General features: G+C 40.2%; 3 protein-coding genes across 5 annotated transcripts; all 3 read left to right on the top strand.

The window, feature by feature from the left end:
* Positions 1 to 629: 629 nt before the first annotated feature.
* LOC131973956 (E3 ubiquitin-protein ligase TRIM21-like) lies at positions 630 to 2,590 on the top strand. The gene has a single exon (XM_059336096.1). It carries the CDS (start codon positions 639 to 641, stop codon positions 2,286 to 2,288), a length of 1,650 nt encoding a protein of 549 aa, XP_059192079.1. The 5' UTR covers positions 630 to 638; the 3' UTR covers positions 2,289 to 2,590.
* A 6,030-nt stretch (positions 2,591 to 8,620) lies between these two features.
* On the top strand, positions 8,621 to 10,879 carry LOC131973955 (E3 ubiquitin-protein ligase TRIM21-like). The gene is made up of 2 exons (XM_059336094.1): positions 8,621 to 8,850; positions 8,887 to 10,879. Exons 1-2 carry the CDS (start codon positions 8,621 to 8,623, stop codon positions 10,262 to 10,264), a joined length of 1,608 nt encoding a protein of 535 aa, XP_059192077.1. The 3' UTR covers positions 10,265 to 10,879.
* A 4,939-nt stretch (positions 10,880 to 15,818) lies between these two features.
* Positions 15,819 to 17,528, top strand: LOC131973638 (E3 ubiquitin-protein ligase TRIM21-like). 3 transcript variants are annotated; one of them, XM_059335685.1, is made up of 2 exons: positions 15,819 to 16,060; positions 16,097 to 17,528. In XM_059335685.1, exons 1-2 carry the CDS (start codon positions 15,831 to 15,833, stop codon positions 17,478 to 17,480), a joined length of 1,614 nt encoding a protein of 537 aa, XP_059191668.1. In that variant the 5' UTR covers positions 15,819 to 15,830; the 3' UTR covers positions 17,481 to 17,528. The 3 variants fall into 3 exon arrangements, with proteins under 3 accessions (XP_059191668.1, XP_059191669.1, XP_059191667.1); XM_059335686.1 differs by having other exon boundaries at positions 15,819 to 16,515; positions 16,639 to 17,528; XM_059335684.1 differs by having other exon boundaries at positions 15,819 to 17,528.
* The last annotated feature ends 1,414 nt before the right edge of the window (positions 17,529 to 18,942 follow it).

Genomic DNA, 18,942 nt, shown 5'->3' with positions numbered 1-18,942 from the left:
TTTTTAAGTAAAACACAATCCATGCTTGCTACCACACTAGCCGCTAGCTGCTATATGTTTAGCATTGAGGTGATACTTGAGGCTGGATGTGCTGCGGTGATATGTGAATTCCTTGTTGCATAGCAACACAACCATGCTCTTATCGACACTTCCATCCGTTGTTTTTTTGTAACAAAATGCCAACCAAAGCGCTCTCATCAGCTTCTTCCTTCATGTTCACCGGGTTTGTTGTTGTCTGAACTCATGAACGCTAGTTGGTGCTCCAGTATAATCGGTCCGCCTGAAACTCATCCAGTGAGAAACGTTCCGCGATGCAAAAATAAGTGATTAAAGTGTGTCAATTTTCTTAACGTGTTAATTTTCGTGTAATTAATGAATCTTAATTAACACGTTAAAGTTCTGGCCCTAGAAAAAATATAAGTGTTTGCCTTAAAATGCATGTTATCAGCATAAAGTAGCCATGTATGTAAAAAGGAGGTCACATGAGTGCTTTGAAAATCACCATGCCACATAAAATATTAGCCTAACATTGCAGCATTACTTCCAAAAACTTCCCATCACTATATATCCTGACATGCCCATCGGCGAGCTGTCAGAACATATAGTCAAGTTCTGTTTTTTGTCCTCAGTTTGTAGATATGTCTGCTGCTGCTGCCAGCTGTCTGCTGACTGAAGATCAGTTTCTGTGCTCCATCTGTCTGGATGTGTTCACTGATCCAGTCACCATACCATGTGGACACAACTTCTGCAAAACCTGCATCACTAAATACTGGGATATTAATGTCCCATATCATTGTCCCAACTGTAAAAAGGTATTCTACACAAGACCTGAGCTGCAGGTGAACACTTTCATCTCTGAGGTGGCTGCTCAGTTCAGACAGTCAGCTCAACAGAAAGCCAGCAGCAGCAGCTCAGAGCAGCAAGTTTCCAAACCAGGAGAAGTTCCCTGTGAGATCTGCACTGGAACCAAACTGAAGGCCCTGAAGTCCTGCCTGGTGTGTCTGGAGTCCTACTGTGAGACTCACCTGCAGCCTCATCTGACAAAGCCAGGCCTGAAAAGACATCAGCTGATCGACCCTGTGGAGGACCTGGAAGGCAGGATGTGTCCGAAGCACGATAAACTGCTGGAGCTGTTCTGTAAGACCGACCAGACGTGTGTCTGCATGCTCTGCACCGTTCTGGACCACAAGACTCATGATTTTGTTCCTCTGAAAGAAGAATATGAAGGAAAGAAGGCCGAGCTGGGGGAGACAGATGGTGAACTCCAGCAGATGATCCAGAAGAGACGACTGAAGATCGAGGAGATCAAACACTCAGTGAAGCTCAGTAAGGAAGATGCAAACAGAGAGACAGCAGAAGGTGTTCAGGTCTTCACCGCTCTGAAGGAGTCTGTTGAGAGAAGCCAGGCCGAGCTCATCGACACCATCAAAGAGAAGCAGAGAAAGACAGAGAAACAGGCTGAAGGCTTCATCAAAGAGCTGCAACAGGAAATCTCTGAGCTGAAGAAGAGAAGCACTGAGGTGAAGCAGCTCTCACAGTCTGAAGACCACCTCCTCCTCCTCCAAAGCTTCACCTCCCTGAACGCTGCTCCACCCACCAAAGACTGGACAGGAGTCAGCGTCCGTCCACCTTCATATGACGGGACTGTGGTGAGAGCTGTGAGTCAGCTGGAGGAGACGCTCAGTAAACAGATGAAGAAGCTGTTTGAGGCTGAGCTGAAGAGGGTCCAGCAGTCTGCAGTGGATCTGACACTCGATCCTGATACAGCAAATCCCTGGCTCATCCTGTCTGATGATGGAAAACAAGTTAACTATGGTGATGTAAAGAAGAATCTCCCAGACAAACCAGAGAGATTTGGTTCTTGTGTCTCTGTCTTAGCAAAGCAGAGTTTCTCTTCAGGAAGATTTTACTACGAGGTTCAGGTTAAAGGGAAGACTGAGTGGGATTTAGGAGTGGCCAGAGAGTCGATCAACAGGAAGGGAAACATCACACTGGGCATTCAGAATGGTTACTGGACAATATGGTTGAGGAATGAGAATGAGTACAAAGCTCTTGCTGACCCTGCAGTCCGTCTCTCTCTGAAGTCTCCTCCTCAGAAGGTTGGGGTGTTTGTGGATTATGAGGAGGGTCTGGTCTCCTTTTATGACGTTGATGCTGCAGCTCTTATCTACTCCTTTACTGGCTGCTGCTTCACTGAGAAACTCTACCCATACTTCAATCCATCTCTCAATAAAACTGGTAAAAATTCTGCCCCTCTGATCATCTCTCCTGTCAATCACACTGAGTAGAACAACTATTTGATTTTCTATAGAAACATTCACTTTCATTTAATATAATGTATATTACTGGTGATTTATTGTCTGTAAATGTTTTTCTTTGATCTGTTAAAATACTAAATTGCAACACAGATATGAAGACACTGGTTGATATTTTCAAATGTTGTCCAATTAATAAATGATTGCATTATAATCCATAAAGATCATTAAATCAACAAAAACACTTAAAACATAAGCATTCACACAATCCTTAAATGTCTGGATGCTAAATTGAAAACCTTTTACTGTCTGCACTACATATATATATATATATATATATATATATAACAAGTGTGTCATACTGTCATTAATTACTGGGGAAAACTGTAATTTGTTATCAAGTTGTTGCTTTTAAAAATAAGGTGTTCAAGATTTTTAGTTTTTCCATTACCGTTGTGTTTTATTATCACGTTTGTTTCTTACGCCAGGATTCCACTGGATGCGTAACGACTCCGAAAGGGGTCCGTCCGCAACGGCTGCGTATCTCCGCAGTCCGTCAACACCCACCGGATCCGTCTGTGTCGGAGCTGTTGCGGACAGCAGAGTCCCGAGGACACACGAGATCTCGCGAATTCACACCTAATCAATTGATATAATTGGAAGATAATCAACATCTCCTCGTTAATGACTGGAGACAAATCCAGCGTCTCCGTCTTAACGAGCGCTAACGAGGTCGGCCGGCTTGTTAACAAGAGCCTCTTGTTAACAAGCCTTAGTGATCTCTGTTTGTTTACAACAAGCACCGGAGTGAGCGGTGTCAGTGGGGTGAAAAGACGAGTGAAAACCTCTACCCTGTTGATTTCAGGTCTTCAAGTTATGAAATACGATCCGCCGTGAACCCGAGGTACTTTATTTTGAAAATATACCGGATGTTTTATTTTGTGTCTGTGCACGACTTCCTGTCCCGAACGGTCTGTTCTGTGCTGAATTTATGCGTCGTGCTCCGTCGTCCGACAAAAATTGAAGCTCTGCGCAAGTGTTGCGAGGGCTGTCGGATGGCCCTGCGTTGTCGGGCTCATTACGCAGCGGATCTGGAGCCGGTGGAATCTCACACATTGATTATAATGGGTGCTCAACGGCTCCGACGACGGATCTGCAGCCGTTACGCATCCAGTGGAATCCAGGGGTCAGATGTATTGATTTATCTGATTTGTTTTAACATTAATAACTATTGATTAACAGCAGTAGCCCAAAATGTTAAACTTTCACTAGTTTTATGGTTTTCTTTGTATGCTGGTTATCAATTTAACAGACTCTTTGAAACTACAACTATTTGTATGACAAACCAACTGCTGTGGACTTTTAAAATCCTCAATAAATACAATGAAAAGAAATCAGAGCTTAAATGTCCAGTGCGTCCTCTGTCCACGAAACCCTTTGAGTTTAAGCAGAAAATAAATAAATAACTCAGTGTTTTCAGGGGTAAATTAAACATTAAATATTGATTGATAATGGTCAAAATGTGTAAAATTTTATCAACCTTGTCTTGGTGAAACAAATGGACACCAATGATCCTGTCATCCTGTTGGAAACAGATGTAGGCACAGAGGTCACCCAGCTCACCATCCAACACCTGTACACTGGCCAGCAGAGAAGCTTCACCTTGTGGAGTTTAATTCCTCCACCTTATTAACACTATTACTAAATTAAAGATAATTAAAAGGAAAAGCAGTAAGTCTTCACATTTGTGAAGCCGGAAATGTGAAATAGTTTTGCATTCAAAATGTGAAAAGGATCATGAAAATAATGGCTAATTAAATTTCTGCATATTCATTGATGAATTGTTTCATATGTAGCCAACTTCTACATTTTAATGTTTGGTGTACAAACATCTGAGATTGTAAAGTAAATAAAGCTGTACAATAACTCTAGAGGAGTAAAAAAGGACATTTCCCTCTGAAATATAGAGAAGAATAGAAGTATAAAGTGGCATGAAAAGATAAATCCTCAAGTAAATTATGAGTACCTCTGAAACTTTAGTCATTCACATGTTCACACCAGTGTTCTGGGAAAAAACAGCATTTTTTGAAGGAAATATAACCATGAAGATTAATTCAGTCCACAAACATAACAACACAAATAACAACAAAGATGATAGTTTGCACAATTCCCCATGACTTGGATGTGAGAATAAAGTCAGTTTGAAGTGTTTATCATCTTTTAAAAACAAAAAATGTCTGTGAAAAAAAAAGCACTAAAGACCCCATTCTATCCAACGGTATATTAAATGTATGACCACACTATTGCCCACACATGACACTAGTGAAACTCAGTATGTTCACTTAACTAGCCAACTTGTAAGGGTTTTATTTGGGGACCCAAAAGCAGAACACAAGGCTGGCAGAACGTTGAACAGTTTATTTACAATATGTACAAAAAGGATTATGTTGAAGTTCTTCCATGAGGCAAAAACAGGGAGAGCGCTGGGGAGTGATCTCAGGAAACTACAGACACCCGAACAGCAACTGAAACATGAAAAAACATGGAGAAACAGGGAAGCGAGGAGGAAAAACAAGCATGGGAAAATCAGGTGTGGAGGATCAGGTGTGTCTGCAGCAGGAGCAGGAAAACTGGAGGCCACTCCCACGGATCACGCCCCTGTGGAAAGTAGGTCAAGGGGAGGGGAAAACAAGCAACCAGAAAACAGGCCCAACCAGACCAAGACACAACTGTGCTAAAGTACAAATTTGGGTATTTCAGTGTTGTGCATTTTTATACTTCTACTTCATTACAACTCAGAGGTAAATATTGTACTTTTAACTCCACTAAATTTGTCTGACAGCTGTGGTTATTTGACAGATTAAAGGTTTTTTTGAGCTGTAAAATTAGTTGTCACACATTTTATAGAATATGATGCTTGCTGTAGATTAAACTACCCAACAGTTTATAAAGCAGACAAAATTGGCAAAACTTTAAACATCTCCAGCAGTAAAATGCAACATACACATTAAAGCAGCAGTGGCATTAATCCCAAAAACAAAATATATAATAATAAAACACTGAGAAAAAATGTTTTACTGCACAGTGAGTACTTATACTTTCCATTCTTTCACTGCATTTTGTTGGTATTACTTACTTTGACTTCAGTCAGATTTGAATGCAGGAATTTTACTTGTAGTGGGATATTTCCACAGTGTGGTTTTAGTGCTTTTACTTCAGTAAAGGATCTAAATACTTCCTCCACCACTCCTTTTTGGTGCCAGGCCACTGGGAGGTGGAGCCACAGTGAAAGAGGAGAGCTGCAGCCACGTCACACTCCTGAAATGAAACTTAAAGTTAGTGAGCGACAGCAGAGCAGGAGTCGAGACAAATCTCTCCATTTCTCTCCAAAGAAACTTTCAACTGAATCCAGCAGGTTTTTCTCAACAACAGCAGCAGAATCTGTATCACTGGTGAGTACACTGTCCTACAGAGACTAAATACACTCACTGAAGATTTAGTCAAAGTTTAGTTCAAACCAGACAGGATACAGCCACACCTAGCATCAGCTAAAGCTAGTTTCATGGCCTGTATATTTTTGCATTATGATTATTGATACAGTCATGTGTTCATTGCTTCAATGTTTCTTATTTACTTTATTTACTACTGGGTAGCTTGTAAATTACCCTCAGAGATCAATAATATCTTAACCAATGATGATACACCATAAGTTATTAATTTATATTTGTATCTATTCACTTTAATCTGCAAAGTACTTAAAGTTATCCAATTAATGTAGTAAAATAATAAAAAGTACAATATGTCTTAATAAATGCTCAGTGGAACAGAGGTACAACCTTAAAAATAGTACTTAAGCAGTATAATTTAAAGACTTAAGTTATATATAACTTTTCTTCAAGTATTGTGTGTCCTTTGGTTTTCCTATTATATATCCTTTTGTTTCCAAGACATGTGTGTAAGATAATGTTTGCTAATAGATTACATTAGGCTCATCTGAATATTCTCAGTCTTTAGTTTGTGGTTGTAAAGTTTCATGAGGCTGTGATTATCTAGAGGTCACAACAGCTCATTTTATACAGTGAGGTCGAGACTCAAGAAATGCCCTAACTGTAATAAACTGGCTACTACTGATTACTAACATCATCCCACATGAAGAAAACTGGACTCATTGAATCCACAAGAGTCTCGGCTTTCCAGTGATACCCAGTTTATGTCATTCAAAGCCTGTTTAGGGACCTCAGTATGCACAAATATTCAAATGCAGTTGGCGGACATAGCACATTCGTACTACATGAGAAAAAATATGAATTTTTCCCTTAAAATGCATGTTATCAGTAGCCTGGCTAATGCCAGACTATATTACAAATTAGATATAGTCTGGATACGATCCAGAGGGGAACCTTCAGGGCCTTCTACGCCTTCAGAGAAGGCCTTCAAAATTCTAAATCAAAAAATATGAGTATTAAATAATATATGTATATTTATTTTTTAAACTATCTCATTTAATTTAATACAATACATTTAATATATTTTCTTTCATCTTTGTTCTAAAGTTAAGTTTACTGTCAAGTTCACATCAGCATTGAAAGGGTTACTGTCCTGAAACATGTTATCCAATCAGAATCGTCCGTCTCTATGGAAACCCGGGTAGCTAGCTCATTAATTGGTTAGGACTTCACGAATCTCGCGGAAGGCCAAGCTATGTAATAACCCCGATAACGTAATAAGCTATGCGCAATGTGACAGCGCTGGCTCTTTGTCGTATTTGACTCCGTACAGCAACAATAATGATAATATTAATAATAAGTGTGCCCCCAGACCCCCCTACAGTGGTTCAGTTTGCAAGCATGGTGTGTGTTTAGATAGGTAGACAGTGCGTCTGGCACGCGTGTGTGAGGCATGCGTAAAACAGCAATTATGAACATTTCATGCTGTTTAGTTAATTTTTTTTTTTGGTGGGGGGGATTTTTGTGCGTATTATGGAGCCGTTTTGGTCCATGTTTGTAAGTGTTTTTCCCCACATGATTATATTTTCTAAATTTGCAACAAGCGGGGACGGCGAGACTCTGTGTTTATTAGTTTTAAAAACATGAAAAATGCAAAAACAGGAGCCGGTCGGACTACTGAAGGCCCAGCTGAAGTGCTCACGGTTCACCACTGATACGACCTATTCATTTTTCCGTAGAGGAGGCGTGGTTTCCGATCCTCCAGAGCCATTTATTGGGCTCTACGAATGTCTATCATAAGTGTCTGTACGTAGCTCTTAGCCAATTGTATCAGTTAAACCAGATGACGTATGTAGAGCGACAGAAATTCGAGGAAGCATCGAGCAGGAACCTAACTGATGTTTACATAGCCAGACTTGCCCTTCTCTACTTTGGGACTAAAATGCTCAATTCTGTTCTGCAACGTTTTTCTGCAGCATGTTCTGCTCTATAGTTTCAGCTCATAGTCTACCGGGTGTGTGTGTGTGTGTGTCTGTGAGAGAGTGTTGCTGCTGCTTTGCTTCTCCAGTTCTCGCTTTCTGCAAGATTATTTATTTTTACGCCTTATTTCCCCCTCATGTCATTCAGCCACACATCCACTGATTTTATGGTCAATAGACGAGCTGCTGGGGGTCTCTGGGCAGCTCTGCTGTCCCCCGGCTCGTAGCGAGATCACCGGCGTTACAGCAGCGAGCGGTAGCAGGACTAATTGGTAGATTAGGCTTTTGCCAAATCCTGTCGGAAGCAAGGCTAAAACATCCTATTTGGTGGTGAAACACCAGTTTAAAGCCAAACGTTGTTCTTCTTTTAAAATAAACTTTGGCTCTTTACTATCTAGAACACTGTCTACAGCTAGATCGAAAGAGAGCTTCGTGTTTGCTGTAGCCATGTTGGATACGTAAGAAAACTACAAAACTACAAGCATCCGTCTGTCCAATAGTACGCATCATTGTCTTGCCGTCCCTCCCCGTTCTGTGATTGGATCCCTAAAACAGGGCTAAGAAATGGCCATGGACACCAGATCCTTTTGCAGTTCGAAATGAAATCGAGCGCGCAAGGCAGTATGGGTATACCCAGGCTATGTTATCAATATAAAGTAGCTATGTATTTAGAGAGGAAGTCACATGACCACTTTGAAAATCGACATGCCACATAAAAAAATAGTCTAACTTGCAGCATTACTTCGACACCTTCCCGACGCTATATCCTGACATGCTTGGTGCCTATGAATTCCTTAGATCGTATCTCCAGTACATTACTAAAATTTAGCCTGCTACAGCCTCCGGAAGAAACTTTAAAAAAGGGGAAAATACAAACAGCCCGTCGGCGAGCTGTTGGAACAGATAATCAAGTTCTGTTTTCCTTCCTCAGAGTGTAGATATGTCTGCTGCTGCCAGCTGTCTGCTGACTGAAGATCAGTGTCTGTGCTCCATCTGTCTGGATGTGTTCACTGATCCAGTCGCCATACCATGTGGACATAACTTCTGCAAAACCTGCATCACTATACACTGGGACAAACATGTCACCTATCAGTGTCCCAACTGTAAAGAGGTTTTTGATTCAAGACCTCAACTGCGTGTCAATACTTTCATCTCTGAGGTGGCTACTCAGTTCAGACAGTCAGCTCAACAGAAAGCCAGCAGCAGCAGCTCAGAGCAGCAAGTTTCTAAACCAGGAGAAGTTCCCTGTGAGATCTGCACGGGAACCAAACTGAAGGCCCTGAAGTCCTGCCTGGTGTGTCTGGAGTCCTACTGTGAGACTCACCTGCAGCCTCATCTGACAAAGTCAGGCCTGAAAAGACATCAGCTGATCGACCCTGTGGAGGACCTGGAAGACAGGATGTGTCCAAAGCATGATAAACTGCTGGAGCTGTTCTGTAAGACCGACCAGACGTGTGTCTGCATGCTCTGCACCGTTTTAGACCACCAGACACATAAAGTTGTTCCTCTGAAAGAAGAATATGAAGGAAAGAAGGCTGAGCTGGGGGAGACAGAGGCTGAAATCCAGCAGATGATCCAGAAGAGACGACTGAAGATTGAGGAGATCAAACACTTAGTGGAGCTCAGTAAGGAAGATGCAGACAGAGAGACAGCAGAAGGTGTTCAGGTCTTCACCGCTCTGAAGGAGTCTGTTGAGAGAAGCCAGGCCGAGCTCATCGACACGATCAAAGAGAAGCAGAGAAAGACAGAGGAACAGGCTGAAGGCTTCATCAAAGAGCTGGAACAGGAAATCTCTGAGCTGAAGAAGAGAAGCACTGAGGTGGAGCAGCTCTCACAGTCTGAAGACCACCTCCACCTCCTCCAAAGCTTCACCTCCCTGAACGCTGCTCCACCCACCAGAGACTGGACAGGAGTCAGCGTCCGTCCACCTTCATATGACAGGACTGTGAAGAGAGCTGTGAGTCAGCTGGAGGAGATGCTCAGTAAACAGATGAAGAAGCTGTTTGAGGCTGAGCTGAAGAGGGTCCAGCAGCCTGTAGTGGATCTGACACTTGATCCTGATACAGCAAATCCCTGGCTCATCCTGTCTGATGATGGAAAACAAGTTAGCTGTGGTGATGTAGGGAAGAATCTCCCAGACAAGCCAGAGAGATTTGATTGTCCCAGTGTCTTAGCAAAGCAGAGTTTCTCTTCAGGGAGATTTTACTACGAGGTTCAGGTTAAAGGGAAGACTGAGTGGGATTTAGGAGTGGCCAGAGAGTCGATCAACAGGAAGGGAAGCATCACACTGACACCTCAGAATGGTTACTGGACAATAGGTTTGAGGAATGAAAATGAGTATGATGCTTGTGCTGGCCCTTCAGTCCGTCTCTCTCTGAAGTCTCAGCCTGAGAAGGTGGGGGTGTTTGTGGATTATGAGGAGGGTCTGGTCTCCTTTTATGATGTTGATGCTGCAGCTCTTATCTACTCCTTTACTGGCTGCTGCTTCACTGAGAAACTCTACCCATACTTCAGTCCATCTCTCAATTATGCTGGTAGAAACTCTGCCCCTCTGATCATCTCTCCTGTCAATCACACTGAGTAGAACAACCATTTGATTTTCAAAAGAAACATTCACTTTCGTTCAATATAATGTATATTATTGGTAATATATTGTCTGTAAATATTTTTCTTTGATCTGTCAAATTACTATAGCAACACAGATATGATGACACTGATTGATATTTTCAAATGTTGTCCAATTAATTAATGATTGCATAATATTCCATAAAGATCGTTGAATCAACAAAAACAGTTAAATCACACAAAAACAAGAATTCACACAGTACTTAAATGTCTGGATGCTAAATTCAAAACTTTTTATCGTCTGCATTGTATATACATAACATGTGTTTCATACTGTCACTAATCACTGGGGAAAACAACTTAATTTGTTCAGAGATTTTAAAAATAAGGTATTTTTCATTACCGTTACTTTGTTTCATTATTTAGTTTGCTTCTTAGATGTATTGATTAATCTGATTTGTTTTAACATTATTAATAACTATTGATTAACAGCAGTAGCCCAACATGTCAGACTTTCACTCGTTTTATGGTTTTGTTTGTTTGGAGGTTCTCAATTTCTCTTTGAAACTACAACTATGTGTATGAAAATCCAACTGCTGTGGACTTTTAAAATACTCAATAAACACAATGAAAATAAATCAGAGCTTAAGTGTCCAGTGCGTCCTCTATCCACTCCACGCTTTGAGTTTAAGCAGAAAATAAATAAATAACTCAGTGTTTTCAGGGGTAAATTAAGCATTAAATATTGATTCATATTGGTCAAAATGTGTGATATTTTATCAACCTTGTCTTGGTGAAACAAAAGGACAACACTGATCCTGACATCCTGTTGGAAACAGATATAGGCACAGAGGTCACCCAGTTCACCATCCAACACCTGTACACTGGCCAGCAGAGAAGCTTCACCTTGTGGAGTTTAATTCCTCCACCTTATTAACACTATTACTAAATTAAAGATAGTTAAAAAGGGAAAGCAGTAAGTCTTCACATTTTTGAAGCAGGAACCGTGAAGTATTTTTGCATTCAAAATGTTAAAAGGATTATGAAAATAATGGCTAATTACATTTCTGCAAAATAATTGATGAATTGTTTCAGATGAAATCAACTTATACATTTTAATGTTTGGTGTACAAACATCTGAGATTGTAAAGTAAATAAAGCTGTAAAATAATTGTAGAGGAGCAAAAAAGGACATTTCCCTCTGAAATATAGTGAAGAATAGAAGTATAAAGTGGCATGAAAAGATAATTACTCAAGTGAATTTTAAATACTTACTTTATTCTTTCACATGTTCACATCAGTGTTTTGGAAAAACATTTTTTTTTAAAGAAATACAATTTCATAAAAAATGAATTTGGCCCAGAAACATAACAAAACAAACAAATAAATAACAAAGATGATGGTTTGCACATTTCTCCACTACTTGGACGTGAGAATAAAGTCAGTCTGAAGTGCTGATTAACTTTGAAAAATAACAAATGTCTCAACAAAAAAGCGCTAAAGACCCCATTTTATTCAACAGTATATTAAATGTATGACCACACCATTGCCCACACATGACACTAGTGGAGTGAAACTCAGTATGTCAACTTAACTAGCCAACTTGTAAGGGTTTTATTTGCGGACCCAAAACAAGAACATGAGGCTGGCAGAACCTTGAAAAGTTCATTTACAATATGTACAAAAATAATTGTGTTGAAGTTCTTCCACGAGGCAAAAATAAGGAGAGTGTTGGGGAGTGATCTCAGGAAACTGCAGACACAGGAACAGCAACTGAAACATAAAAAACACGGAGAAACAGGGAAGCAAAAAGCAAGGAGCAAAAACAAGCATGGGAAAATCAGGTGTGGAGGATCAGGTGAGTCTGCAGCAGGAGCAGGAAAGCTGGAGGCCACTCCCACGGATCATGCCCCTGTGGAAAGTAGGTCAAGGGGAGGGGAAAACAAGCAACCAGAAAACAGGCCCAACCAGACCAAGACACAACTGTACTAAAGTACAAATTTGAGTATTTCAGTGTCATGTATTTTCATACTTCTACTCCATTACAACTCAGAGGTTAATATTATACTTTTAACATCACTACATTTGTCTGACAGCTGTGGTTATTTTACGGATTAGTTTTTGTTTTTTTAAAGCTGTGTAATTAGTTGTCACATATCTTATAGAATATGATGCATTGCTGTCGATTAAACTACCCAACAGTTGATAAATGAGTTAAAATTTGCAAAACTTTAAACATCTCCAGCAGTAAAATGCAACATACACATTAATGCAGCAGTGGCATTAATCCCAAAAACAAAATATATAATAATAAAACACTGAGAAAGAATGTTTTACTGCACAGTGAGTACTTATACTTTCCATTCTTTCACTGCATTTTGTTGGTATTACTTAATTTGACTTCAGTCAGATTTGAATGCAGGAATTTTACTTGTAGTGGGATATTTCCACAGTGTGGTTTTAGTGCTTTTACTTCAGTAAAGGATCTAAATACTTCCTCCACCACTCCTTTTTGGTGCCAGGCCACTGGGAGGTGGAGCCACAGTTAAAGAGGAGAGCTGCAGCCACGTCACACTCCTGAAATGAAACTTAAAGTTAGTGAGCGACAGCAGAGCAGGAGTCGAGACAAATCTCTCCATTTCTCTCCAAAGAAACTTTCAACTGAATCCAGCAGGTTTTTCTCAACAACAGCAGCAGAATCTGTATCACTGGTGAGTACACTGTCCTACAGAGACTAAATACACTCACTGAAGATTTAGTCAAAGTTTAGTTCAAACCAGACAGGATACAGCCACACCTAGCATCAGCTAAAGCTAGTTTCATGGCCTGTATATTTTTGCATTATAATTATTGATACAGTCATGTGTTCATTGCTTCAATGTTTCTTATTTACTTTATTTACTACTGGGTAGCTTGTAAATTACCCTCAGAGATCAATAATATCTTAACCAATGATGATACACCATAAGTTATTAATTTATATTTGTATCTATTCACTTTAATCTGCAAAGTACTTAAAGTTATCCAATTAATGTAGTAAAATAATAAAAAGTACAATATGTCTTAATAAATGCTCAGTGGAACAGAGGTACAACCTTAAAAATAGTACTTAAGCAGTATAATTTAAAGACTTAAGTTATATATAACTTTTCTTCAAGTATTGTGTGTCCTTTGGTTTTCCTATTATATATCCTTTTGTTTCCAAGACATGTGTGTAAGATAATGTTTGCTAATAGATTACATTAGGCTCATCTGAATATTCTCAGTCTTTAGTTTGTGGTTGTAAAGTTTCATGAGGCTGTGATTATCTAGAGGTCACAGCAGCTTATTTTATACAGTGAGGTCGAGACTCAAGAAATGCCCTCACTGTAATAAACTGGCTACTACTGATTACTAACATCATCCCACATGAAGAAAACTGGACTCATTGAATCCACAAGAGTCTCGGCTTTCCAGTGATACCCAGTTTATGTCATTCAAGACCTGTTTAGGGACCTCAGTATGCACAAATATTCAAATGCAGTTGGCGGACATAGCACATTAGTACTACATGAGAAAAAATATGAATTTGTCCCTTAAAATGCATGTTATCAGTAGCCTGGCTAATGCCAGACTATATTACAAATTAGATATAGTCTGGATACGACCCAGAGGGGAACCTTCAGGGCCTTCTACGCCTTCAGAGAAGGCCTTCAAAATTCTAAATCAAAAAATATGAGTATTAAATAATATATGTATATTTATTTTTTAAACTATCTCATTTAATTTAATACAATACATTTAATATATTTTCTTTCATCTTTGTTCTAAAGTTAAGTTTACTGTCAAGTTCACATCAGCATTGAAAAGGTTACTGTCCTGAAACATGTTATCCAATCAGAATCGTCCGTCTCTATGGAAACCCGGGTAGCTAGCTCATTAATTGGTTAGGACTTCACGAATCTCGCGGAAGGCCAAGCTATGTAATAACCCCGATAACGTAATAAGCTATGCGCAATGTGACAGCGCTGGCTCTTTGTCGTATTTGACTCCGTACAGCAACAATAATGATAATATTAATAATAAGTGTGCCCCCAGACCCCCCTACAGTGGTTCAGTTTGCAAGCATGGTGTGTGTTTAGATAGGTAGACAGTGCGTCTGGCACGCGTGTGTGAGGCATGCGTAAAACAGCAATTATGAACATTTCATGCTGTTTGGTTAATTTTTTTTTTTTGGTGGGGGGGATTTTTGTGCGTATTATGGAGCCGTTTTGGTCCATGTTTGTAAGTATTTTTCCCCACATGATTATATTTTCTAAATTTGCAACAAGCGGGGACGGCGAGACTTTGTGTTTATTAGTTTTAAAACATGAAAAATGCAAAAACAGGAGCCGGTCGGACTACTGACGGCCCAGCTGAAGTGCTCACGGTTCACCACTGATACGACCTATTAATTTTTCCGTAGAGGAGGCGTGGTTTCCGATCCTCCAGAGCCATTTATTGGGCTCTACGAATGTCTATCATAAGTGTCTGTACGTAGCTCTTAGCCAATTGTATCAGTTAAACCAGATGACGTATGTAGAGCGACAGAAATTCTAGGAAGCATCGAGCAGGAACCTGACTGATGTTTACATAGCCAGACTTGCCCTTCTCTACTTTGGGACTAAAATGCTCAATTCTGTTCTGCAACGTTTTTCTGCAGCATGTTCTGCTCTATAGTTTCAGCTCATAGTCTACCAGGTGTGTGTGTGTGTGTCTGTGAGAGAGTGTTGCTGCTGCTTTGCTTCTCCAGTTCTCGCTTTCTGCAAGATTATTTATTTTTACGCCTTATTTCCCCCTCATGTCATTCAGCCACACATCCACTGATTTTATGGTCAATAGACGAGCTGCTGGGGGTCTCTGGGCAGCTCCGCTGTCCCCAGTTCGTAGCGAGATCACCGGCGTTACAGCAGCGAGCGGTAGCGGGGCTAATTGGTAGATTAGGCTTTTGCCAAATCCTGTCGGAAGCAAGGCTAAAACATCCTTTTTGGTGGTGAAACAGCAGTTTAAAGCCAAACTATCTAGAACACTGTCTACAGCTAGATCCAAAGAGAGCTTCGTGTTTGCTGTAGCCATGTTGGATACGTAAGAAAACTACAAAACTACAAGCATCCGTCTGTCCAATAGTACGCATCATTGTCTTGCCGTCCCTCCCTGTTCTGTGATTGGATCCCTAAAACAGGGCTAAGAAACGGCCATGGACACCAGATCCTTTTGCAGTTCGAAATGAAATTGAGCGCGCAAGGCAGTATGGGTATACCCAGGCTATGTTATCAATATAAAGTAGCTATGTATTTAGAGAGGAAGTCACATGACCACTTTGAAAATCGACATGCCACATAAAAAAATAGTCTAACTTGCAGCATTACTTCGACACCTTCCCGACGCTATATCCTGACATGCTTGGTGCGTATTAATTCCTTAGATCGTATCTCCAGTACATTACTAAAATTTAGCCTGCTACAGCCTCCGGAAGAAACTTTAAAAAAGGGGAAAATACAAACAGCCCGTCGGCGAGCTGTCGGAACAGATAATCAAGTTCTGTTTTCTTTCCTCAGACTGTAGATATGTCTGCTGCTGCCAGCTGTCTGCTGACTGAAGATCAGTGTCTGTGCTCCATCTGTCTGGATGTGTTCACTGATCCAGTCGCCATACCATGTGGACATAACTTCTGCAAAACCTGCATCACTATACACTGGGACAAACATGTTACCTATCAGTGTCCCAACTGTAAAGAGGTTTTTGATTCAAGACCTCAACTGCGTGTCAATACTTTCATCTCTGAGGTGGCTACTCAGTTCAGACAGTCAGCTCAACAGAAAGCCAGCAGCAGCAGCTCAGAGCAGCAAGTTTCTAAACCAGGAGAAGTTCCCTGTGAGATCTGCACGGGAACCAAACTGAAGGCCCTGAAGTCCTGCCTGGTGTGTCTGGAGTCCTACTGTGAGACTCACCTGCAGCCTCATCTGACAAAGTCAGGCCTGAAAAGACATCAGCTGATCGACCCTGTGGAGGACCTGGAAGACAGGATGTGTCCAAAGCATGATAAACTGCTGGAGCTGTTCTGTAAGACCGACCAGACGTGTGTCTGCATGCTATGCACCGTTTTAGACCACCAGACACATAAAGTTGTTCCTCTGAAAGAAGAATATGAAGGAAAGAAGGCCGAGCTGGGGGAGACAGAGGCTGAAATCCAGCAGATGATCCAGAAGAGACGACTGAAGATTGAGGAGATCAAACACTCAGTGGAGCTCAGTAAGGAAGATGCAGACAGAGAGACAGCAGAAGGTGTTCAGGTCTTCACCGCTCTGAAGGAGTCTGTTGAGAGAAGCCAGGCCGAGCTCATAGACACGATCAAAGAGAAGCAGAGAAAGATAGAGAAACAGGCTGAAGGCTTCATCAAAGAGCTGCAACAGGAAATCTCTGTGCTGAAGAAGAGACGCACTGAGGTGGAGCAGCTCTCACAGTCTGAAGACCACCTCCACCTCCTCCAAAGCTGCACCTCCCTGAACGCTGTTCCACCCACCAAAGACTGGACAGGAGTCAGCGTCCGTCCACCTTCATATGAGGGGACTGTGGTGAGAGCTGTGAGTCAGCTGGAGGAGACGCTCAGTAAACAGATGAAGAAGTTGCTTGCTGAGGCTGAGCTGAAGAGGGTCCAGCAGTCTGCAGTGGATCTGACACTCGATCTTGATACAGCACACCCTGCGCTCATCCTGTCTGATGATGGAAAACAAGTTAGCTGTGGTGATGTAAGGAAGAAACTCCCAAACAACCCAGAGAGATTTGACTGTTGTCCCGGTGTCTTAGCAAAGCAGAGTTTCTCTTCAGGGAGATTTTACTACGAGGTTCAGGTTAAAGGGAAGACTGACTGGGATTTAGGAGTGGTCAGAGAGTCGATCAACAGGAAGGGAAAAATCACAGTGACACCTCAGAATGGTTACTGGACAATATGTTTGAGGAATGAAAATGAGTATGTTGCTTGTGTTGACCCTTCAGTCCGTCTCTCTCTGAAGTCTCCTCCTCAGAAGGTGGGGGTGTTTGTGGATTATGAGGAGGGTCTGGTCTCCTTTTATGATGTTGATGCTGCAGCTCTTATCTCCTCCTTTACTGGCTGCTGCTTCACTGAGAAACTCTACCCATTCTTCAGTCCTTGTCCTAACTATGCTGGTAAAAACTCTGCCCCTCTGATCATCTCTCCTGTCAATCATACTGAGTAGAACAACAATTTGATTTTCAACAGAAACATTCACTTTCGTTCAACATAATGTATATTACTGGTGATATATTGTCTGTAAATATTTGTCTTTGATGTGTCAAAATACTACAACAACACACACATGTTATGGCAAGGACTGATATTCTCTAATGTTGTCCAATTAATTCTAATGATTGCATTATCTTCCTTCAAAACTGTTAAAACAAAAATAAGAAGCATTCACATGTCACTTAAATATATTGGTGCTAAATTCAAAACCTTTCGTTTTCTGCGCATTGTATGTATAACAAGTGTTTCTTTATGTCACTAATTATCGGGGAATAAAACTTTAACTTCTTAATAAGGGCTTTTCAAAATAAGGTATTAAAGATTTTATGTTTTTCCATGACAATTATTGTGTTTTATTATTAAGTGTGTTTCTAAGATGTATTGATTTATCTGATTTGTTTTAACATTATTAAAAACTATTGATTAACAGCAATAGCCCAAAATGTCAGAATTCACTAGTTTAATGGTTTTGATTGTTTACAGGTTATCAATTTAACATACTCTTTGAAACTACAACTATTTGTATGAAAAAAACAACTGCTGTGGACTTTAAAAATCCTCAATAAATACAATGAAAAGAAATAGGAGCTTAAGTGTCCAGTACGTTCTCTGCTAACTAAACCCTTTGAGTTTAAAAAGAAAATAAGTAAAGAAATCAGTGTTTTCAGAGGTAAATTAAGCATTAAATAATGATTCATGATGGTCAAAAATGTATTGATATTGTATAAATCTTGCCTTGATGAAACAAAAGGACACCACTGGTCCTGACATCCTGTTGGAAACAGATGTAGGCACAGAGGTCACCCAGCTCACCATCCAACACCTGTACACTGGCCAGCAGAGAAGCTTCACCTTGTGGAGTTTAATTCCTCCACCTTATTAACACTGTTACTAAATTTAAGATAATTAAAAGGAAAAGCAGTGAGTCTTCACATTTGTGAAGCCGGAAATGTGAAATATTTTTGCATTCAAAATATGAAAAGGATCATGAAAATAATGGCTATTTACATTTCTGCTAATTAATTGATGAATTGTTTCAGATGTACAAACATCTGAGGTTGTAAAGTAAATAAAGCTGTAGGATTAAATAATCGTAGGGGTAAAAAAGGACATTTCCCTCTGAAATATAGTGAAAAATAGAAGTATAAAGTGGCATGAAAAGATAAATACTCAAGTAAATTATGAATACTAACTTTATTCTTTCAAATGTTCACATCAGTGTTTTTGGAAAAAAAAAATTTTTGAAAGAAATATAATTTTGTAAAAATGAATTTAGGCCACAAACATAACAAAACAATTAAATAACAATAGAGATGCTGGTTTACACATTTCTCCACTACTTGGACATGAGAATAAAGTCAGTCTGAAGTGCTGATTAACTTTGAAAAACAACAAATGTCTGAACAAAAAAGCAC

This window comes from Centropristis striata, chromosome 6, assembly GCF_030273125.1.
Source record: "Centropristis striata isolate RG_2023a ecotype Rhode Island chromosome 6, C.striata_1.0, whole genome shotgun sequence".
NCBI classification, from domain to species: domain Eukaryota; kingdom Metazoa; phylum Chordata; class Actinopteri; order Perciformes; family Serranidae; genus Centropristis; species Centropristis striata.
Note: the sequence above shows the minus strand (reverse complement) of the source record. Positions and strands in the feature narration are given on the sequence as shown.